This window comes from Dermacentor andersoni, chromosome 1 (genome assembly GCF_023375885.2).
Source record: "Dermacentor andersoni chromosome 1, qqDerAnde1_hic_scaffold, whole genome shotgun sequence".
In the NCBI taxonomy this organism is placed as follows: Eukaryota; Metazoa; Arthropoda; class Arachnida; order Ixodida; family Ixodidae; genus Dermacentor; species Dermacentor andersoni.
Window position 1 is genome coordinate 17389571 of NC_092814.1, and position 24990 is coordinate 17414560.

The 24990-nt window shown below is 46.4% G+C and overlaps 1 protein-coding gene across 14 annotated transcripts in view; it reads left to right on the forward strand.

The window, feature by feature from the left end:
• LOC126546064 (WW domain-containing adapter protein with coiled-coil-like) overlaps nt 1-24990 on the forward strand; it is a 397851-nt gene that overhangs the window by 174612 nt on the left and 198249 nt on the right. For 12 of the 14 annotated variants that reach the window (XR_008608402.2, XM_055061222.2, XM_055061221.2 and 9 more), the window contains one exon: nt 24432-24632. The exons of the other annotated variants lie outside the window; for them this stretch is intronic. Coding sequence is in view for 11 of the 12 variants with exons in the window: in XM_055061222.2 (XP_054917197.2) it covers nt 24432-24632 (201 nt within the window). In the remaining variant the exon portion in view is untranslated. The remainder of the gene's footprint in view (nt 1-24431; nt 24633-24990) is intronic. 14 annotated transcript variants of the gene reach the window in all.

Consider the following 24990-nt stretch of genomic DNA (forward strand, 5'->3'; position numbering starts at 1 on the left):
AAAAATAACCAAAAAATCATCAACAAATCGGAAAATTTTTGCCAAGCTTCCTAAAGCACTGTGAATACTTTGGTCTACACGACCTAGAAAAATGGCGCTTAGTATTGGGGCTACCTTGGAACCTATACATATACCTGATTTTTGCACATGCATTGGTTCATTCCAACCGACAAAAGTAGAACTAAGATAAAAGAATAGTACTTCCATAAAGCTTTCCACGAGTCATTTCTAAATTTTACTTCATCATTATCTTCGCAAACACACATTTTAACATTTTTAAACAGCTCTGTGTGGGGAATCGAATAAAATAAATCTTGTACGTCAACACTGAAGGCGCTGCATCCCTTTGTTTTGTCTTCCCTCAAATATTGTACAACTGCCTCAGAATTACAGATTTTTAATGGATCGGGGACTCTTTACGAGGAAAGCTGTTTCTGGATAAATGATGCTACCTGCTGCTGCCAAGTGTTTTCTTTCAGTAACAATGGCTCCGAATGACTCTCCAGGTTTGTGCGTTTTACATGAGAAAAACACTTCAAGATGCAGGCCCTATGCATTTTTTACTGAGGCACATAGGCTTTCTAAATTGAGGGAACGCAGTAATTCAGTAGCACGCTGTTTTTGTTTGGCAGGCTTAACATCAATTCTCTTGAAATTTTTATCTATAGCTTCACAAGCTTTTTGACGAAACATGCCATCAGGTAGGAGCAGTCTGTGGCTCCAATCGACCACTTGACGAGATCGGTCCGTTGTCTCTCGAGTCTCTGACCACACTGCCTGCTCAGCCGCGCACATTCTCGCCGCCGTCGCCCCCTCGGCCTGACCCAAACACTCCCCAAAGACTCCCTTCTCCAGATGCCACAACAGCGGCTCGCTGCGCGATTGATGGCACTTGCCAGAACCGGTGCGCGAGAAGCCCTGCCGCTCCATTTTTCGCCGAACAGTGTTCAGCCACCGCCTTCCCAAAGCAGGCGCTCTCTGGAAGCAGCCCAGGTGCGAGCCAACAGCACAACATTGCAATGCAACAGATACACAAACACAGAATGGACCCCAGAGAAGTCGAGCAAGCACGCACTTCAAATAAACAAAAAGAATGCACACATTAGTTTAACCAAGGCTAACATTCACAACGACCTTACAGTGTGTTTGATGGTCAGAATTGTGTGGCTAAGGGTTGTTAATGTGCAGGGGCCATATTACCACTTCGGCATACTTTATAACCTTAATGGTGATGCAGTTTTCGTGAAAGTGGAGTTGCAGTTAAAGGGCCTCTAATAAGAATGATAATTGATGTAATAGTTCTGCGGAAACCCGTAAGGTGCAAGGACGTAATTGCTATGATTGCTATGATTGGGTGGATGTCTCATTTTCCCTTTAATAATTACTTCCCTCCACCTTGCAGGTTTCTGCAATATTATTATGTCAAACACTTACCTATACTTCGAGTTGTCAATAAATTAGACTTCGCCCTGCCATGTGCTAGCTGCCTGGTTAGCTCAGATGGTAGAGCGGCTGCCCTGGAAAGGCGGTGGTCCCGGGTTCGAGTCCCGCACCAGGGCGAATTTTTCTTCAACTGCGGCACTTTTCTGTCGAGGAACCTGTTTGGGTTTCCTTTGTAGCAGTCACTATGATTGGGTGGATGTCTTATTCTCTCTTTATTAGGAATTATAATATTGAAGCAGCACACTTGCATCTGACACATACACACACACATATAGAAAGGACATAAACAGGTGCTGTGTATGTCCTTTCTTTGTGCAGATGTATGTGTCAGATGTGTGGTGCTTCAATATCGTGGCTCACCAACTAGCCCATCAGTATCTTTTAAGGAATGATAAGCCTGATGAGTAAGTTAGCCATTCCTGCAAAAGGCAGTACGAAAGTTTTGAGGTAATCACAAACATGAAGATGTTGAGTCTTTTAAGACATTGCATACTCTCAAATAACTTACAATGTTATGCTCTGCACATGTTACAAATGCGCTCACATAGGCATGGTGGCTTCTGCTTTTCTGTGCTCTAGTTTTTCATTGTAGGGATAGCCACATAAGGCCAAATCGGGGCTGTTCAGGAGTTTTAAGTAAAGAGTGGTGTGGCTATGTGCACCGATGCATTGTCATAATGCAATATGATCAGCCTCAGTACTGTCCTCAACTGCCTTTCTTGAAGTACGTTGAAAGGGTCAGACTGTCACATTGTAGTGACGGTGAAGAACAACGCAGGGTCAAAACTATGAGCTACAAATCCAACTCTTTATTGGACGAACTCGAGCCCAGCAAAACGAGACTCAAGCACAATGATAGCGGCGAGTAAAGTTGGTGATTGACGAAAATTTGATCTACAGGTCAAGCGTGTCAGCCTTTATGCATGACTCGACAAGGCTTATAGTGTAATTGCTGGTGCCCGCGTGCCTTCCAGAAAGTCCTACCCAATTCATGTTGCACATACAATCGGATTATGCAAGGTGACAACAGGCAATGGATAGAACCGTCGATAACATTAGAAAAACTTCCAATACATGCAGGCGTGCCCTGCGCAAGGAGATAACATTTAATATTTGTAGCGGTGAGATATGGTGACCGGAAAAAGGTAAACAAGTACATAGAACCTCGTTGATATTTTCCCATTACATTCCCATGTTTCCCAGGCGCAAATGTTCGCAATCTAGAACACAAAAAATGACGCAATGGAGTAACACTCATTTTTTTATAGGGTCATACGTTCCCGGAAAACACAATTTTTCGGCACCAACGTTCAGTACGTCGTCAAACTGCGATCGTATATGTTTTCTGGCCGCTAGATCTCATGTAAACAACAAAAAGTGCGGGGCGCGTGCCATCAAAAACAGCATATAGTTCCCTGCTGTGGCAGCTTCACCGCAATGTTTGCCCACTGTCTTGCGCGAGAACAATGGCGCACAGTTTTTTATTCCGGTATCAGTAAAGCTCCACCTGGGTTGTTGCACCCTGCATTCAGAGCTATTAACACCAATCCTATTGCGATAAGCATCTTCACCTATTTTTTTTTACAGCACATGGAGCGTAGTGCCATTGGTAGTGTACTGCACGCTTTTAGTAGGCGATAATCCAAACGCGCCGCCGTTCCCTGCTGAAGGTGGCACGATGTGGGCATTACGTTGCGCTTCCATAACATCCGCTTTTGCCCGCCAGCTCAATTTCGTTTTGGTTTCCTGTCGCCCTCTTAACACATTCACTGCGGTGCGCTTTCTTTAGGTCTTGTTTTACGTGCGAAGTGACCCACTAGTGGGCCATTCAATATATCCCCAAGGTGCGCCATGACCCACCAGTGGGACACGTGGCTATGGCTGTTTCTTTTGCTGCAAAGAGATGGTGCTGCACCTTTGCTGCTGGCATTTGGCGTGTTTATTTGAAAGATGCAAAGCTATTTTCTGCCTTTTTCGCGTTAATGTATGTTAAACTACTAAGTGCTTGCCACCAGAAAAGACTAAGAAGAAAGTTCCCGTCATAGAAATATTTATTAGAAACAGAAAAGGTCCAGTTTAGTAGGAACATTGCCCATGTTTTGAAGTTTAAGTCCTACTCATATTACAGTTGAAGCTAGCTTGCTTCTCAGCTTACTTTTGCTTAGAATTAAAGCACGACAAAGACAGGAATGGCTTGCCGGGACATTCTCCACAGAAAGTGGTCGCTTTTCTCGCTCTCACCCTAGCGCCGTCTGGGCTGCTGCTGGTACTGATGGCAGCTCAGCAGCCAGTGCAGTGCCGGCAAGTGTTGTGGGCCGACCTGCCAGTTTTCTCGAGCGCATGGATGCACTTTCTTTCACGAGTTTCTTCGATGTTGTGTCAACGAGGGCCGAACAGTGAATGAGCCAGTTCTGCTTGAAATGTTATCATTGGCGTAGAGTTGCCTTCAAGCATGCCATGATTGTTCCAGGCATCTACGATGGCACTTCCAACAAGCAACTCAATGGCTACCTTTCCGTACCACTTGAATCCTTTTCTAAGGCAGCTGTAGTGCAATGCCATTTGGTTGCTATAGTTCCACACCTTTTTTTGCTGCGCTTTAATCAAGAACGGCCTGAGGTTTCGTGATTAGTGTGCCATCCCTTGTTTTCTTCCTGCTGTCCACCAAAGTTGCTTCATGTTTGTCGACAGATGTGAGCATCAGAACGGGCCCCTTGTCCATCCACTTCAGTACCTTCACCCCATCTTTGGATGGAAGTCCGGTCGCACTGCCTTTTGGAACCTTCGCTTCAGTGACATCTTTTGGCAGCTCTTTTCTCGCTGAGCGAACCGTACAGCAAATGAAAGTGTCTTTAAAAGGTGAAGAGTTGCGGCTTAGATATCGGCTTAGATATCGGCTTAGATAAATTGCGGCTTAGATATCGCAAGCCATGTAGCGTTGAAGGGGTCTACTGGTTTTACAATCCACGTATGCGCCGTTTCTGTTCATAAATTTAGCATGAAAAGAATGTCTGCAAATTCAACACGCGAAGTTATGTATGATGTTTCGCTAAACACTTGAATATTCCCTTAGTATTTAGTTACGAAAGAAATTGCATTTTACATGAAAGAAAAATTTTGGTAATTGGCGTGAACATGTTATCCGTATTATAAAGACACTGTCCAGCGAAGCTGTCATGATTCTTATTACTCTGGGGAGTTGTTCTACTCAAATATTGCCATTTAATAATATGTAAAAGAAAGAGTTAGGCGCACATTTCTTGCTGCTTGCTGCTACTTCCACCCCCCTCTGAAACAGGCCTCCAAAAAACGAATTGCTCATGACTGCTAACACGACAGCGTGCCTTGTAGAGTATTTACATAGTTAATTCACGAATACCATAGTAGCAGTCACCTGGGAGAAAAATTTTGTGGTTAAGATCTGGAGCCAATCAATTGCAAGCGATGAAATATGGCACACCCCTGACTCAACATTAGTAACTGACTGTCGGTATGGGGAGGCACGCATTGTTTGTGAAACCCATTAGTTCACTACAACTTCGAATTGAAGCCATAAATCATTTTTTTTCCAGCGCCAATTTGAATGCCTAAAGTATTCTCGAGGTACTACAGCACAGCTTAGATAGCATAGAAAAGTAAAATTCAAGCACCTTCTGCCTCACTATGTCTCGATCCAGCGTTTAATTACACAAACAGAGAACTATTCGCTTCGTCGGCACATAAAAGAGCACCTCGCAAGCCTTCATAAAGAAAACACCACAAGCCTTACATATTTCACTTGATTTTTGACCCTCTACCGGGGAATTATATCTTCAATATGTCCCATACTACTAATGATCGACGCTTCGACTTCTTTTTGGCTGCAGCCATATGGTCCAAAAGGCATATATCACTAAAGAATTTGGGCCGAGCAGCCTGTGTCAATTCGCCAAACGCATTCGTCATGTATATTCCTCGGGCGACAAGTACCAGTAAATTTCTCAAGTGAGTTGAACGTGTAGCACGGAAAACGGAATATATATTGGTACATTCCTTTTCGTATTCTGCTAGTAGCTGTAAGCCTTCAATAGCTTTACTTCAAATTACTGCCACTGACAATAAACACGTGAAGAACTGCCTAATTTTGAGAAGCAGTTATAGAAGCAAGTGGTGCTTGTAGAATCAAAACTGCAGTGTTAAGTGCTTGTGTTACTGCCGAGTTTCTGTGTTTCTGTGAAGAAATGTAAATATTTGATATGATACCATGAACCACTTGTCATGAGCAAACCTGTTTAGCGGAATAAAATCAAGGTAACTGTTGTAGAAGTCATATATAGCCACCATTTGTGACACACTTGTTGCACCGTGGCAGGTATGGTATCATAACTGGATTGTTATATGCTTTGTTTTTGCGGTTGTTGATCCGCGCATGAAAAATCCGCAATGGGCTAGTCTGCACTCCTTCGGCTGGCACTGTAGCGTTGCCTTTGATAGCTGCATTGTCTAAGAAATAAGCTCTTTAAATAAATTTTCGTGAATGAAGACGTCGTAAAACTATTTTTGAGACGACCGCCATAAGTATGCAAGGAGAGAGAACGAGGGCGAACAAACGGAAACACCGCGTAAAGTGCCCGGACACCGCCCGAACTGTAGCGGACAACAGGCGCAGGTCCGTGCCCTGACGTCACGCGAGCGGAGCTGGCAGCGCCCCTGTAGTTCGTTCTCGGGGCTAATGGGCTGCGCCGCATGCCGGTACTACAAAGGTCAAAATAGCGATGTACTTCAGCGATGTAAATAGCGATGCAAAATCGCTCATGTACTTCAGTTGGCTACTGGCATGGCTAATAGCGGCTGCAATACTGACTTTTCTAGATGGCACTAGCTATGCATCATATTTACCATTTTAAATTACAACCTGGCGCATTTTTTAAAATCCTCAAATCTAAGCCGACCCTAGAATTTGGCATATGATTATTTGAAAAAGAAAAACTATCGGCCTAGATTCAAATAAATACGGTATATTAGTTGCAATCTCGAACCACAGATGGCAAAATGGAGACTTCTTGCGCGTGGGCCACCAGTGGGTCACGCCTCACACAGCGTAAAAATGTTTTCATTGACTGCGCCGTTGGTCACCGGTGAGTCATAGCATTTAACATCAGACAAGTATTCTTCTGACTATTCATAACCTCATGCAACAAAAATCATACCTCTGCATTCAAATGTCATAAAGTTATCGCATCAGCAAGTTGATGAATGCCCAAAAAGTTCGCTGCTGCGTAGGAGGAGCACAGTCTGTGACCGACCGGTGACCCATGACGCAGTGAACATGTTAAAATACTCCGCAATAAGAAAACATGTCTTTGGCCACCGGAGCACCATGAGTTCGACGCGCATTAGCGTCTCGTGCCGCAGCAATCTGGGCAATGCTTCGCATTACGTAGATGACAACAGTAGTTGAGTTCTTTACTTACTTCGGATCATACATTTTCCCGGTTAGTACGATTTTTCTCACGTTTTTTTGCAAACGTATGAACAATGTTCTACTGTACAGGTGTCAATGCCCCCCCCCCCCTCTTAAAAAGCATCATCCCGCTGCTGCAAACAAGCACAAATGCAAAAAACAAAAGCACCCATACTAAGGAAAAAAATTAACAAAGATAAAGTCACAAAATTCCTGAGTGGGTGTAGAAAGGCTTAAGAGGAAGCTTTAGCTCGGGCCCAACTCCGAAGCGGCCTATTCAAATACATGTAAAAACGCAAAAACGTTTTTCTGAGATAACCCCTGGACCGATTTTAATGAAATTTGTTGCATTTGAGAGGGAAAGTGAAATTCTAGTGACTGTTGGTCGCGGAATTTCTATTTAGATCCTGAATTTTGTTAAAAAGATTTTCAGAAATTCGAAAGTTTGAAAAAAGTAGAAGCATGAAGTTTACAAATTCATAACTCTGCATCAAGAGCAGATATCGCGGTTCTGTAAACGGCATCCATTCGACCATTGAAAGCGGACAAATTTCATATGTCATTTTATATCTTACGTGAATTTGTTACATTGTTTACAAAGGTTCTGCAAAAGCTGTATTTCCATATCACTAAATTTTTTTAGATTCATGTATAGCATATCAATTTTGTCCGCTTTAATTGTACTATTAGGTGCAATTCAAAGAATTGTATTATCGCTTTTCGTTTGAGTTACAGAGTTCTAAGCTTGATAGTTTCATTTTTCGAAAATTTGGGATATTTGTCAAATTTTAATAAAAAATTAAGGACCGAAATAAAAAATTCGAAACCAACAGTCACTAGACTTTAAGTTTTTCTTTTAAGAGCAACAAACCTCGTCAAATTTGATGCAGTGGTTGCCGAGAAAAACGAATTCTCCTTTTACATGTATTTAGATAGGAGCACCGGAGCTAAAGCTTCCTCTTAAGACGCAACTCATGGACCACTTCAGGTTGTGCACAGCACTGCTGTAATTGCGAAATGTTGCCTGACACGACCTCATAGTCCAGTGTGCCAATACGTTGGATGATCTTTTATGGTTCAAAATAGCATCACAAAAGTTTCTCACAATGTACTCATTGGCTTATCAGGGTCCAAACACAGTTGCTGGGTTGGTATTTCACGTAGTGTCGTTGAAGGTTGTAGTGTCGGCTGCCCATCCTTCGCTGGCTAATGATGCGCAGGCGGGCAAGTTGTCATGCTTCTTCAGCATGCTGCAGATAGGCAGCAACGTCGAGATGTTCTTCATCAGTAATGTGTGACAGCATGGCCTCTAGAGTTGTGATCAGGTGCCTTCCATAAACCAGCTTGAGCAGCGTGATCTGTGTTGTTTCTTGCTCTGCCGTGTTGTAAGCAAAGATTACATAGGGGAGGACCGCATCTCATGTTTTGTGTTTGACGTCGACGTACATGGATAACATGTTGGCGAGGGTCTTCTTCAGGCGCTCTGTAAGGCCATTCGTTTGCAGGTGGTAGGCGTTTCGGAGTAGCAGGTAAGGTAGTTGGTGGCCACATTGATCCACTTATTCTCAGATGTTGACAGAAATGGCCCCAACGAGTCCATTCTGATCTGCTGGAATGGTCGCCAGTGTGGCTCGATGGGCTGCAGGAATCCCACTTACCTTGTTTGTGGTGTCTTTCGTTGCTGGCACTTTCAGCATGTCTTGACATAGTGTGCAATATCGGCGGTCAGGCACAGCCAGTAATACTTCTCTTGTATCCTCGATGGCGCACGGGAGTATCCGAGCTGCCCAGTGGTCGGATTGTCATGCAGGGTATGCTGAACTTCTGGATGCAGTGCTGAGGACATAAGAACGTAGTTGGCTCGGACTGATGTGAAGTTCTTTAGCACCGGACAGGGGGCTGGAATTAAATAAATGTTTCTCTCTCTTTCTTTGCAGGGAAAACGAAGACAATTGTCATCTAAATGCTTTAGGGTGTTGCTTTCCATGTACTTGTGGAGGCTTTTTAGCTCCGGGTCGGCTCGTTACTGTTCAGTGAAGTCATCCGCGCTCATTGGTCCCATGAAGGCGGCGTCATCCTCGTCATCTTGTGGCGGCGGGTCAATGGGGGCCCCGCACGATAGGCAGCCGGCAACAGAGTGCTTGCATCCAGACTTGTAGACGACAGTGATGTCAAATTCCTGGAGTCTGAGACTTTATTTTGCAAAGCGTCTTGAAGAGTCCTTTAAGTTTGCCATCAAACACAAGGCATGGTGGTTGCTTATGACTTTGAGGAGCCTGCTGTATAGGTAAGGAAGGAATTTCGTGGTACCCCAAATGATGGCAAGGCATTCTTTTTTCGTTGTAGAATAGTTGGCTTTCGCTTTCAACAGCGATCGGCTAGCATAAGCAATGACCCTTTCAAGTCCATCTTTCCTTTGGACTAGGACAGTGCCAAGGCCTAGGCTACTTGCATCGATGTGGATTAGGGTGTCGGCGTCTTCATCGAAGTGGGCGAGTACTGGTGGTGACTGCAGGTGTCGTTTAAGATCTTCGAATGCTTTGGTTTGCGGCGTTTCCCACTTAAACTCGACGTCAGATTTTGTGAGATATGTCAGTGGCTCGGCAATGTGTAGAAAGTGTTTGACGAAGCGCCTGTAATTGGCCCACAGGCCAAGAAACCTGCGCACTCTCTTCTTGTTGGCGAGTGTTGAAAAGTCAGCGATGACAGATGTCTTCTGCGGATATGGATGGACTCCAGATTTGCCCAGGAACAAAAGCTCATCGTAAGTGAAGTGCGAGTCCTGATGACTTGATGTCTAGCGCTGTCCCAAGCCGCCTAAGGTGATCATCGAAATTCCCAGCGAAAATGATATCATTGAAGTAGATGAGACTGGTCTACCACTTCAACCCTGCATTAACCTTGTCCATCATGCACTGGAACGTTGCAGGTTCCGAACACAGTCTGAATGGCATGAACTCATGGCCGTTGGGCGGGATGAAGACAGTCTTTTCGCATTCCTTCTCCTGGATTTCTATTTGCCAGTAGCCAGTCTTGAGATTTATTGATGAGAAATACTTAGTGTTGCAGAGCTGGTCTAATGCACCGTCTATCCATGGGAGCTGGTCTATGTCCTTCGTAATCTTGTTGTTCAGCCGACGATAATGCACGCAGAAACGCAGGGTTTCATCCTTTTTCTTCATCAAGACTACAGGAGACGCCCAAGGACTCTTCGAAGGCTAGGTGATTGCATTGTGTAGCATTTCATTGACTTGTTGCCTGATGGCTTCTCGTTCCCGCATCAAAACTCTGCACGGCTTTCACAGAGGGGTCAAGCACATTCTTTGGTTATTATGCAATGCTTTGCAACTGGTGTTTGTTGAATCGTCGATGACATCGAAAAGCAGTCTTTGTATTGTTGGAGAAGACTTTTGAGCTCTGCTTGCTTATGGGAAAGACTGGGATTGATGTTGAAGCTTGATTCGGGAACTATGGCAGTCGAGGTGGATGCAGCAAGACCTGAGTGGACAAACACATTGCTGCTTTCCTCAGTTTTCTTGATGCAAGCGATCATTATGCCCTTGCTGAGGTGTTTGTACTCCTTGCTGAAGTTTTTTAGCATTACTTTTGCTCTTCCTTCATGTAGTTGAGCAATTCCTCTAGCAACACCAATTCCACAGTCCAACAGTAGATCTTGGCTGCCCTCAATGGCGCCTTCTACATCTGCCGGCGTATTGGTGCTGATGGAAATGAGGATACTGGACACTGACTTGATCTTCAAGCACTTTCAAGGCATGGTGACTCGGAGCGCTCTCCGAGTGATATCACATGGTCTTTAGATAACATTATCGCTTTGGACTTCAGGTTGGTAATTGCGGCGTGTTGGCTCAGGAAGTCCATGCTGAGAATTACCTTTCGCGAGCACTGTTGGAGGACAATGAACGTCGCAGAGGAGGTCCGGTCATGAACTGTAATTCTTGCCATGCAGATTCCAATCGGCATTATCACGTGCTCTCCAGCTGTTCGAATTTAAGGGCCATCCCATGCTGTCTTGACTTTCTTCAATTGGGTGGCGAATGATCCACTTATGATGGAGTAGTCAGCTTGTGTGTCTACTAGAGTGTTCACATTGTGGCTGTCAAGAAGCGCATCGAGGTCGGTGGTCTTTCGCCTTCCGAAGGTTAGGTCGTGGCGTCGAATCCTGGCTTCATTCTGTTCATTGTCTTGGTGCTGTGACGTTGCGTCATCTAGCTTTCTTGAGGCATTGCACCTGGATGGCAGCATTTCGTTGAGGCATCCTCTAAGTGGTTCTTGCAATGGTGACGACGGAGGATCTAATTCAGTTCAGCGAACAGCAACCACACCTCCATCGGTTGCTGCTCTTAGTTATCTGGACACAGGCTTACATACCGGCCACAGGCTGGTACTGTGGACAGTCGGTGCTGCAGTGACAGGTAGCATCCTGGCAAAGGTGAACAGGAAAGACGTTGAGGTCTCCATTCCATTGTGGCTATGTAGTCGGCGATGTCACGAGGTCGTTCACCAAGTTGTGCACGTGGCGCATTGGCAGCGAAGCTAGGGTGGCTAGAAGGGGAGGGGTGAATACCGGTGGCGCAAACGTGACCCCATAGTGCACCGATGCTGGGGGCGGCGCTGTTGACCAAGGCGGGGTAAGCACGCAGCCAAAATGAGCGCCTCGCCAGCCTCGCGTCGGCTGCAACTCTACCACCGAAGTGAAAGTGAGCCCGTTTCGTGTATCGCGCGCATTCTGCGAGCGTGAAAGAATGAATCTTTATCATGAAAACAATGTTATGTCAGCCCACATCATTACTCCTGTGAAATTTTACGGGCCCAGTTCGCACTGTATCGAGATTCAAACGCGTTTTGTCTGTGCGCATTTCGTGAGCTGGCTTTGGGTGTTAATGGCTAGCGGGGGCCTTCGAAATAATTTCTACCACTTCGAGTTCTTTAACGCGCGCTGACATCATATGGCACACGGGCGCCTTGCATATCGTCTCCCTGAATATGCGACCGTCGTCCGCGAGATCAGCAGTCAATCACCCTATGCGTGCCGTAAGACCTGTAAACTGCAGACATTACCTGATAACGTCTGGACGTATTTACAAACCACTTTTTGTCTGCGCTTCCAGACCTGTAGCATGTCATTTTGATGCTTATATAAGCAATTTACTATGATTGCAGACAGTGAAGCAACAGATCTGGTCATGAAATCATTTATTTACAAGTGAGGAAAAAAAATTACAACACACAAGGTTTCAGTGTTTTTCCGTTTCATCTCACTGCTCTGCTGATTGACACCTTTAAGCAAAAGGTGAATCCTTGTGAGGCAATAAAAACGTATAACTGAGGCTGTCAGGGTAGCAGAATGGTCTAGGCAACCAATCTTTGACATTTAACCAATTGACTGCAAAATCTTGGCCACAGCTTTGGCATGCTAGTGTGTTACACTGAATTAAAAATTATGGGGTTCTACGTGCCAAAACCACTTTCTGATTATGATGCACGCCGTAGTGGAGGGCTCCGGAAATTTTGACCGCCTGGTGCACGTTCTTAACGTGCACCTAGATCTAAGTACACGGGTGTTTTTACATTTTGCCCACAATGAAATGCGGCCGCCGTGGCTGGGATTCGATACCACGACCTCGTGCTCAGCAGCCCAACACCATAGCCACTGAGCAACCACGGCGGGTGTTACACTGAATAAACGAGCGAGTTTGTTTTCAAGGGCATTTTCCAGCTTATAGAACGATTTTGAGGGATCTAAAAGGCCCTCAAGGTCCCACTCTTTGGATGCCTCTGGTGGAAGCTCTCTGGGGATATTGCCTTTATGGTGCTTCGCAGTCTTCACAATGTGTGGGCAAAACACGCCTTCTCGCCACATAACCTGCAATGTAATAAACTAGCCGTGCGTCACTGCGGTGCTCAACATAACTTTGGTGGTCCACGGCATCTCGCCCTCGAATGACGGAATGTCGGGAGGAACACTCCAAAACAGGTGACGAGACCAACTGACAGCGGAGGGCGCAGGCCAGCGCGGGAGTACCACGCTGTAATACTGGTAATACCACGCTGTGAGCAGCAGCGCCGCGTTTCCCTGGTGGCATCGGTGCGCAAGGGGGTCAGGCGCGCCCGAAGGAAAGCGCCGCCGGTATTCACACCTCCCCTTCTAGCCACCCTAGCGAAGCCTCATAATCCCATCTCCTAGTATGGGCATCATGAGTAGACATGTCCCACCTCTCCCTAGTGATAGCAAAGTGCACGGTGGGTGGAAGCGTGCCACATGTCAGTCTTCCTCAGGCCATTGCGTGGGCTGACAGGCAGACGGGCTGGCAGAGGTCTCTGGCGCGGACACCGGGCTCTGGCGCGGACACAGGAAAGGAAGCTGATAGTGGGCGACTGCGGCGTAGGTCATTGCTTCAGGCTGGGGCTGTGGTGATTCTGGCTGCACTTGGATAACTCCCAATGACTGCTGGATTTCTTCTTGCATGACGTCGGCGATTGTGGCCACTGAGGCTGCGACCTTGGTAACATCTTCTGTAGCTCCTCGCATGCGATTGCTCGGATGGTCTTGCGTAAGTCTTCCGTGCCCAGTGCTTCGACCTCATACTTCGGTGTAACTACAGATGACGATCGATTTTCCGGACGCCCGCTTTTTCGGACATGCCCGATAATTCGGATACCTTCGCAGCGCTACCATATACCCCATAGAGTCAGTGCATAAAAACGCCTGAAATTTCGGACGCCAAAAACCCTCTCCATTCGATATTCCGGACTTTTTACCACGACCGCAGTCCACAGGCCTTAAAAAACATTAATCGAAGCCACCACCGCCGTCATTTTGATTACCTCGCTGCCTCGAACCGGCGCTCTCACGCGCAAATCCACTGGGAGTCACCACGGCAACGCTAGGTCTAGCTACTTCTACGTTCGCGACCAAGCTTCTTACTGTTTGGTGCCGTGTATTTCATTAAAACGATTCGCCACTGTTAGCAATGGCGCCGGCTCCGCCTTTGTAATCCTCGCCAATATTTGAAGCTTAGAAAGCATAACGCGTTGCATTATACCGGTTCCCGAAAGTCAGCTTCGCCTTAATACAAAATGGTTACGCGGTGAAGCATACGCGATGTATTGCGGCGAAGCATATCAAGTGTGGGACGGGGCAACTGTCATGGGCCAAGGTATGTTTCCCATAATTATACACGCAGGAACCCGCCATCTGATATCATAGTACGACGATCACCGATACGGATAATAACTATACTGGCAGGCCTTTAGAGCTATTTCTGACATGCCTGTGGCAATTTGACCCCGTAGGGGCAGTGAAAGGCGAGCATTAATTTTTTCAAATTGCCCGATTTTTCGGACGTTTTCGCGACCCCTAGGAAGTCTGAAAAATCAGATGTTGACTGTATTTGACGTCTGGTGCGCATTTTCAATGTCTTCTTGATGGCAGTGGCTTCCGATGAAAATTCCGTGACAGTCTTCGATGGGTTGTGAATTAGACCGGCAAACAGGACTTGCTTCACTGCCTGCATGAGGAAACACTTTCTTCTCCTCAGACATAAACAGACGGGCTATCTCTTCCCTGAAGATGGCAGCGTTTTCGTTAGGTAGCTCTGTTCGATGTTCTAGAAGCAGTTCAGCCCTTTCTCTCTGTAGGATGCTTGTAGAGGCCAAAATATCGGTACGTCTATTCCCGGAGTTTTTAAAAAATCGCGAATACCTACCGTCGGCCTCAGACATTTAACACTTGAATATATGTCGAAAGAATATGACTCCTTGGTGAGCGTGTATGCAGACGGATCGGTCTCGTCGTATGCGTCTGGTGCGGCTTTCGTCGTGCCTGCGCATCAAGTCATTCGACGGTTTCGTCTGTATAACAAGACGACTACAACATCTACGGAACTAGTGGCAATCAGAGAGGCCGTTCAATATATTTCGCGACAGCCTCCTCAAATATGGACAGTCTTCAGTGATGCAAAATCGGCTCTTCAACTACTTAGAGTGGTGTTGAAAGAAAGCGCTTACAGAGTGTTGGCTCTTCAAACTGCCGAGCTCTACACTTTAGCGCTAGAAAACGGCCACCACATCACATTTCAGTGGATTCCCAGTCACTGTGGTATACAGGGCAACGAACTGGCCGACGCCGAAGCTAAGAAAGCACCCGAAGAACGAGAGTCACTGCTTTCAATTCCTTTTTCAAGAGTCGACGCCAACTGTCTCCTCTCCAATGTCATCCGAAAATTGACAGCAAAGCACTGGGACAATCCGGATAATCGCCACAGACGACTCCAGAGATTGGACCCTACCATGAATTTTAGGCTACCACCGAAAATTCAACGAAGCTGTGCCAATCTTCTGCACAGACTAAGGCTGGGGGTAGCGTTTACGTGCACCGCATGCGACGCACCGAGTCTCTACACTGTGAGGTGTGCAATGTGACTGAGACTATAGGTCATGTGCTTCGTGACTGCCCTAAGTACGTGAAAGAGCGTGAAAGGTGGGACAAGACCTTACGCATCTCGACAGCGCACCGTTGTCGGAGGATGTTATTTTAGGCCCTTGGCCAGATGCTCAATCGAGTTTCAAGGCCATCCAGGCATTACTGAACTATTTAAAAATTACGGGCCTGGATTGCAGACTTTGAGCATGCCAAATTGCTTGCCATATGTTCTACATCTTCCTTCTATTGTCATCGTCACCCATCATGCACCTCTTTCTTCCCTCTTTCTTTCCCTCTTCCCCTTCCCCCGATTCCGAGTAGCTGGCTAGAGGAATATACCTCAGGCCAACCTCTCAGCATTTCGTGTCATTAAACTTCTCTCTCTCTCTCTCTCTCTCTCTCTTGTAGAGGCCTGAAGAAAGCTGCTGCGAAACAGGTCCCATGATGTTAAGGTTGACTGTCAATTTTCAAACCATGTCCGAGCAGTTCCATTTTTTGAATATTGCCTCTTTCATAGATCTCCGTCCTTGTTTTTGGGTCCTTAGCCAATGATCTGTAGAAGGTTGGTGGCTCCCAAGGTTGTTGCAGCAAGACAGGCGATGCTGGAGCTGTCATTGTGCCTACTGACTTGGTATTGGTCTGTCTGGTCTGCTCGGGTAGAAGTATATGCTCCGAGGGCAGGTTTTGTAGCCTGCCGACTGGGTCGATGATCCACAGCAACATTGGTGTTGTCTTCCCGGTTGGGGCTTACTTCACGGATCTGTGGGGGTGTCTGGAACATGAACGATGAAGCACCTCCACCAGATGTCACATTGTAGTGACGATGAACGATGTAGTGTCAAAACAAGAGTTAAAAATTCAGCTATTTACTGGGCAAACTTGTGCCCAGCAAAGCAAGTGACACTCAAGCACAATGATAGCAATGAGCATAGTCGGCAGTCAGCGAAAATAAGATCTGTTGGTCAAGCACGTTGGCTTTTATACATGACTAGACGAAGCTTGCAGCGTAAATACTAGTGTTCGCGTGCCTTCCAGAAAGTACTACTTAATTCGCGTTGTACACACAGTCACATTACACACAACTTCAGTGATGACCGACAACACATAAAACCATCGATAACGGGCACATCCTGCACCGAATGTTAATGCGTAACATTTGTTAACTGGTGAAAAGCACTCACCGGAGAAAGATAAACAAGGACACATGTCAATACTGTTGTGTACCACTTCATGGTCATGGTCCTTCGTCCATCAGGAGGAATAGTCACAATGTGTTTCTGAAGACAGTCGCTATCATTTTCTTGCCACCACATTGTTGCCTCTTAACTTTTGTTGGGTGATCTTCATTGGAAAAAAATTTGTACTGTTGACTTGTGCTTATACATTGGATCAAACTGATAAATGCAGGTCTCTCCACCTGTAGTGATGTCAGAAGTCTGGCTTGCGCCGCCTTCATCAAATATGACTAGCACCTCACCACCATTCAATATACCTTATTTTGCAGTGTATAAGTTGCACCTTTGTATAAGTCGCACTGCCTTCAAAATGGCAGTTTTTAAAAAAAATAATTGTGTATAAGTCGCACTGGTGTATAAGACTTATACTGTGACTTATACAAAGGTGCAATTTATGCAGAGCGATTAAGAAAAAAGTACAGTGACGTTTCACTTCGTGAACACAGGCCATGCGCAAACAATGATATAGACACTCCAGGCGCATTTCTGCTGTCGTGGTAGCCGCGATGTTCTGTATTTAGTCCAAGGGCGATAACATGGTCTCCGCGCGTTATATGTGCGATATGTAAAGCATGCAACGTTGGGTGGAATCGCTCACAAGGGTGGAAAGTGGGAAGGCAGCATGGCAGGGCGGCTTGTACTCTGGTAGCAACTGCGTAGTTTGCGCAGCGGTGCGTCGTATAGGGGCCTATCTCGAAAGCGATCTGCAGATGTGACGACTTTGGAGTGGATCGGCTCGCAGCCTGCCGCTGCTTGCGTTGATGCTCCGTCCTTCTCGCACTGCACTCAGCAACTTGATCACGAGAGGCCGGTACCTCCATAGTGTGCACACAACCTGCAGCAACCGCAAGAGGAGGTCAACCCAGAGCGTTTCGTGTGGCCATAGCATCCAATCTGATTTTGACAGCAATCTAAAAAAAGAAAAAGCCGTATATAAGTTTCACCTGTGTATAAGACGAACCGACAAAAATTTCAGAAAAAAAAGCGCTACTTATACACCAGAAAATACGGTAGATGCACTTTTGCTGATATCTCATGAGGCTCCCATCGAGATGAAGTCTAGTGAACTCGCAGATTCTCGGGCAGTAGTTGTGAAACTGCCTACGAAATCTTTCAGGCCACTTCCGTTTCCTTAAGCTTACATTAATTGTTCTCGCACACAATATTTTTTTTACATAGACAATGTTTTCTTATGCCGTTGTGGTTGCCATGCGCAGACTCCTCAGACTTGATAAGTCTGATAAGTCTTGATAAGTCTTTTTGTGCACATTTTGTGTCTATGGGCCGTAAAATAAAAGGAACAAAAGGTATCTTTCCTGCTATGCATAGCATGGTGTTGGCTCTGTAGTATTCAAGTGTAATCTATAATACAAGGGCTATTTTTTTTTTCAAGGTCCGATTGGTCGCAAAATGAAAATCACAGTGAAAATGAAAACTTATTTAGAACAGTTAGATACTTTCCAGCTACTTTTCTACATAGTCACACCTTCGGTTGAGACATTTGTTGTAGCGGGGTACCTACTTTCCCATACAGTAAAACCTCGTTAATTTGAATTTTACGGGACAGAAAGAAACGTGAGAATTAACCGAATCTTGAATTATCGAGGGTATTAAGAAAGCAATAAAACAGATGCTTACTATGTCAACACGTTTTTATTTACTGAATGAATGAACCAATCATGTTACTATTTTGCACAAGAGCAGTGTGGAAGCTGCAATTCTGATCATCTCATGGCTGATCAGCACTCGCAGCGGCGAAGGCCTCGCTACTTCCTTCACAACACGGGCGGGGTGTGCATAATTATTTGAGACAGGCTTTTTACTACTGTGCGCACACCCCAATTATTTTTTTCCCAGTGAGCTGGTTGCTGTTCTCACAGTGTAGCCAATGGTCTTCATCCTCGAAAGCTTGTCAATACGAAACTACTGCTTGCCGCAACCGCTGCGGACGAAGCTGCGGCCGCTGTCGACGCAATCATGGATAACGACTATGCAGTTATGAAGGCACACGACCGATGCGCAAACGGAGTCAAAACGAAACCACTGTTTGCTGCCACATCTTCGGACAAACCCGCGGCCACTATCGACACGATCATGGATGCCAACTACACAGTCATGAAGGGACGTGGCCAACATGGTGCTGTGCGTGGCGGTAAACACCAGAATAAAGGCTTTAAAGGCAGAAACAGGCATGAAGCGTTCTGGTGTTGCTGTCATTCACGTGCGATTTCTACAGATCACTATGGCGATGCGGTCTAGCCATGCGGTAAATGCCACTGCTGCTCTTTTGCGATGCTCCAGCAGTCGCCGAGCACCGAGAGTTGGCCAAATTAACCGATGTGGCCAAATACGTCCAGAATAATGAGATTTTTGTTGCATTAGATAATGCATACTCCTGATGGGACAAAAGATGAGTCCAAATTATCCAATATTCCGAATTGACTTGGGGTGAATTAATGAGGTCTTACTGTACTCTCATCGTAGAAGGCAGCCGGCTGTGCGTTTTAGCCAATTCTGTATGCTAGTCTGCAGCTTGTTTCCTCCTAGCCAGTGTTTCACGTGAGCCAAAGAGATGGTAATCAGAGGGAGCCAAGTCCGAGAGAGAGAGAGAGAATAAACTTTATTCAAGAACCCCGGTCCAGGTTCGCCCGCTTTGTTCTAGTTGTCTGCCAAGCCGAGCGTCGTGATGAGCTTGATCATGGCACGTACGTAGTCAGAGGAGGAGTCCGCCAGCCACTCCTCAAGTGTCGTAGGTCTACGGGTGGGTGAGAGGTTGGCAAGGCTAGCCTGAATAGCGAGACGGCTCCCTGGACAATCCCACAGAATGTGAGCATTATCCGGGAAGCCGCCTCATGCCATGCAAGCAGGTTTACCAGGCAAACCTTGTATGTAGTGTTGGAACTGTGGGGACAAGAGAGAGTGCATCTGTGCACGCCTCCATAGTACCGCCTCTCTTCGCTTCATGTGTGTGTCCGCTTGTGGATACTTCATGGAGTTGTTTCGTAAATCGTCAAGTTTTTCTCGCCTTTCCGCCCGCGCGAAGGCATATTACTCATTCAGACTCAGTGGGTCTGGCCACCACAGAGGAGGGCCCGGGAGATTTGCGCGGGATGTGGCATGTGCCACTTTGTTACCTCTGATCCCTGTGTGACTCGGAATCCACTGAATCCACACTCTAATGTTAGGGTGTGTGTTGAGGTGCGTTGTTAGTGCTGAGTGTAGTGCCGCGGAAACGTTTCTGGCTGCGAGTGCCCTGCATGCAGCCTGGCTATCTGTTCGAATGAGCAGATTTCGTTCGTGTGGATTTGGCATGGTCGTGGCCTCCACGACAGCTGTAAGTTCCGCTTGATGTTGATTTGTAATATTGCAGTGTAGGCCCCATGATAAAGCTGTAGAGTCGGTTGCCACCCCTGTGCAGAAGCCTTGATTATTTGGGGAGGCATCCGTGTATAGGATCCAGTCTTCGGTGTCGTCTTTGAGGTGTAGTGCTCGACTTTGTCGTCTTTCTGGTTGTGTGTCTACCCCCATATTTCGAGGTATTGGGTCGACGGTAATGCGGTCTAGCGTGCCCCACGGGGGATATTGTTGTTCCCTGTCTGGGCATTGTGGGACATATAGCCTAGATCACGCATAAATGCCCGTCCCTGTCTAGATAGCTTCAGGCGACTAAATTGTGCCTCTTGGTGGAGTTGTTTCAGCTCATCCAGTTTAGGCAGCACTGCCGTCTCATCGACTCAGTTGGATCGCGAATATGCAGGGGTGCCTAGAATAACTCTCGTTATCTGCCAGAGCATGGTTTCAAGTGTGCCTTTTTGTGTTTCGGTGACTTGTAAGTATGGCTATTGGTACATTATTCGAGGTATAGCCAAGGCCATGGTGAGTCTTCTGAGTTGGTGCTCTTTGATACCTCTCACCCTTTGTGTTGTTCTTGTAAGTAGCTTCTTGACTTATGGAGCTGCTGAATTGTTTGACGCACCCAAACGTCCGCCTTACCATTGTCCTGCAGCCAAAAGCCCAGGACCTTGATATGCGTTTTTCTCTGGACAATATCTTGGTTCACTTTTAGTGTTATTAGTTTTCGTTCCTCTTCTGCCTGTGGTTCCCTTTGGTTGGTTACCACTATGTGCTCGCACTTGGCACTGGACAGGGCGAGGCCCCTTTCTTGAAGGTACAGCGCCGTGACATTAATACCTGTTTGCAGTGTCTCTTGAATTTCAGCTGGAGATCCTCTGCTGGCCCAGAGCGTAATATCGTCCATATAAATTGTAAAGTTAAGGTCTTCTACACACCTCAAGAGAGTTGGCAGCTTGCTTAATGCTAGCGAGAATAGCGTGGGTGAGAGGTATAGCGAAAATAGCGTAGGACAAGAGGTGTACCATTGGGGTACACCTCTTGTCAGGTACCTTTTTTCGGACTCTTCTTCATTTACCTTCACGGTAACTGTGCGGTTTGTAAGAAACCCTTTTACGTAGTTGTAAAGCTTTTGACCTGGTTGCATGGTTTGCAGTCCGAGTACCGCTTGGTGGGTAACGTTATCAAATGCTCCTTTGATATCCAACCCCACTACGGCTCTGAGTTGGCTGCTGCTCCGTGCTCTGTATATTTCTTGTATGGCAAGCATCGCATCCTGTATGCACTTGTGCTTTCGAAAACCAATGACTCGAGGATCGACAGAAGTTCAACATTCCTGCTGCCATAGGAGTCGTGTAAGGGCCATTCGTTCCATAATCTTTCCCGGACATGATGTTAAAGAAATGGGTTGCAGGTGGCCAATGGCGCTTGTGGTCTTATTGGGCTTTGGTATTGGGATCACACTAGCCATTTTCCAGGTCTCCGGTATGTCACCGCTTTCCCAAGCTTGGTTTATGATAGCCAGGAGCTGTTCCAGTTGTGTGTCTGGCATATTGCGTAGCATCTTGTTTGTGATGCCGTCCGGTCCAGGTGCCGTGTGTCTTTTGCTTGCATTGATGGCTGCTTTAAGCTTCCCCATTGTAAATGGCTGGTCTGCAGGTACCTCGCTGCAATCTTGTGTGGATGGTAGTTGTCGCTGATCTTTCTGTAAAGTGGCTGAAGGGAAGAAATGGTTGGCTATTTGTTCTGCGAGATCGTGCGCTCTGATTTCCTCCCTCAGTTGGATTGCCTCCAGGTGGTTCTTTCTCCTGGGTTGCCCAAGAAGCACCCGAAAAAGCGACCAGGCTCGGCTTGTGTGCATGTTGTTTCCGGCTTGCTCGCATATCTGCATCCAGTTGTCAGTTGCGAGTTTGTCGGCGTATTCTTGCGCCTCCTTGGTAATGCTGTCTATACGTGCTTTTAAGCGCTTGTTCAGCTTGTTCTTTCGCCATTTTCTGAGTAGCTTGTGCCTATTGTCCCATAGATTAAGTAGGTGTCTTCAGTTCTTTGTACTGTCTTGGTTGTGCCCTTGTGCACGGTGCGTAGTGTTTTCGCCCATTCTTCCGGGTTATCAGTACGCGCTCCTTGGAGAAGACTTGAAAGTATCCCAGTCTGTGATATTTGTGGCTGTAGTGCCATTTCTTTTAGTCGTGCATTGCTTCTGTGGTATGGGAATGATTATTTCAATGATGCTGTGATCACTACCCAACGTTTCCCCGGTGTTTTTCCATTCCACTTCCTTAGCTGTCCGGCTCCAGGTCAGGTCTGGGTTTGCGTCTCTTTCCACTAAATTTCCAATACAAGTGGGAGTTTCTATGTTTGGTGATCAAACACGTCCCGTCAAAAACGATGCAGGAGCTTCTTTTTTGCAGCTGCACTGTGCGGCCGTGCATTGTCATGAAGAAGGACAATGCCTGATGACAACATTCCTCTTCGCTTGTTCTGAATTGCCTTTTATAGATGTTCAAAAGTCGCATTGTACGAGGCTGCAGTGATGGTCGTGCCATTTTCCATGAATTCCACAAAGAGAATACCATTGCTGTCCCACAACACAGTAGCGATACACCTCCTGCTGGAGAAGGTTTGGTTGAGCTTTTTTGCTTTTGAGAAATGGGAATGCATCCACTGTGTGGATTGCGCTTTTGTTTTTTCAGTTTTTCGAAATGGACCCATGTCTCGCACCCTGTGATTATTTTCTTCAAAATGATCTTCTCGTTCATCATTCTAGTGCTGGAGAAATGTTAAGGCTGTGCCCATTCGCTGTGGTTTGTGGTAGTCGGTCAGCATCTTGGGAACCCACCTCATGCAGAGTTTGCCGTACTGGAGTCTCTCACTCATGATAGTATAGAGAGCTGACTGGGAAATTTTGGTAGACGAATCACTCAACACAGAAATTGTAAACCAACGATTTTCTCGAATAGCCTGATCCACTCGCTGAACAAGATCATCGGTTAACACTCGCTTCCTTTTCTGCCCGCCTGCATCATGAACATCAGTGCGTCCTGCTTCGAAGTTCCTGAACCATTGCCGCACTTTGCTGTCACTCATGAAAGGTGTACCGTACGCTTTACTCATTCGTCGATAAATTTCAGCTGCATTGCAGCACTCAGCGTCGAGAAATCAAATGACAACACATACTTCACACTTAGCGGTAAACTGAATTGTTCGAGGCATCTTTATTGCTCACTGCGTGCTTAGAATTGACAACTGCGACCTCACGAGATTGATGGACATACTGGAAAAACTGTGCAACACATCTGCGCAGAACTTCATCGGATTTTCACTGTACTTCTCATTTTGCGACCGATCGGACCTTGAAAAAAAAAATAGTAATAACCCTCGTATTTTCTCCCCAGCGTGTCAGGTACCTTTCAAATACAGTTGGCCTCATTTATTATTGATTAGAATGTGCAGCACGCCTAGACAAAGAGAAAGGATAAAATGTGCTCATGGGGCCAAACACATTTTTGGACCTTTATTCAAGCTTGTAGATTGGCCAAACTGTTCGTTAGGTTCTTGGAATGCTTTAAAAAATTCTCGATAACTTGCCATTTTTGTCTAAAGGAATGTTTAACAGCTTGATGTGAAACCATGCACGCAAGTGCCTCTTTGGCACTGATGTGGATAACACTGCCTTTGTGCTTCTCATGTGCTCAGGCACCTCTAGAATATTATGAGCCAATGCATATCAAGAAGAAGTTCTGCCATGTAGCAGATGAAAAAAAGGGTTAGGTGGTATCTTGGTTCACTATCTTTGTTGTTGTGGCGCCACTTCTCGTGTAAACATTGTGAATAAATCTCTTGCATCTCCCTGTAACATCTTGGTGCCGGTTCGAAACGTGGTCACAGCTGATGATGCTCACCTGCTCTAGTCACTGCATGTCATGGGACTTAATTTCCTCTTGTTGTCAATGTTGTCACGACTGGGTCACAACATCGTCTGAATTCGTTTATGTCTAATAGACAAGTTTTTTGCATTCCCTTGGTGGCTCTTCTTTTGCATCCCCTACCTCCACTGTAGACAGGAGGTAAGGCAGAAGCAGACAGGTGTACTCAGCCAAGAATGGTTTCATTGGCACCTCTTTTGCCTTGCTATATTACTTGTTTCTTTGACTTGAAGTGCTGCATTAGATGTCCTAGTAGCAACTCTCACAACTCATTTTTATTGCCACAAGTGGCACAGGAATTATCCCATGTTAGTCTGGTGCATGGACCCTAAGTGAGGTGTGGACGAAACAAGAGTACTATTGAGTGCCTTATCTCTATTGGCTCGAGGGTCTGGCTACTCACTGGGCTGAAATGTTGGTGGCCATCGTGGTTGTTGGTCACAGCCACTTTCAATTGTTTGAGGAAATGACATCCAACATTCTTGTGGCACCCTCTCTTGGAGCCAAGTCATGAATTACAGCAGAGCTTCCAAGAAATTGCAATGTGTCGTAAGCTGTGTTGCGGCATGCTCATAGCCTTTGCCCTTCAGATGCGCAGACACAGGACATGGACATTTCTCCACCAGGGGGAGGTGGGAACACGCCAAACAGTACACCTGATCCAGCCCGCACAGCATCCACGATGCTTCTGCCTCAGTCGCCAGTGACGCTTGCCCAGCTGCCCAAGATGATGTCGCAGCTGGCTGGCACACGTGGACTCCCCAAGCTGGATGACATGTCACCACAGGAAGGTCAGCAAAGACCAGTGGACATTGCTCTCTCTGCTTGCTGCTGCACGCTGCTTGGTGGCTGGCTCTTCTGCACATGCATGTGCTTGTCTGTGCTGCACACGGCGGTGTCTATTGTGCATGAAGGAAGAGTGCATGCACTGCAAGCTGGCATGGCTGCAGTGCCTGTTCAGAGTGGCTGCTAAGTGAAGCCGTAGGGTTGGTAGAAGGGTTGCCGCCACATACGAGGATGTTCTCACAACTGCCGCTTTGACTACTGTAGCCCTTGCATGCTATAAAAGGGTGTTTCACTGGGCTGTATATATCATTTGTCGCATGTCCTTCCTTCCTGTGATTAAGGTTTGCGCCTGCACTCACTTGA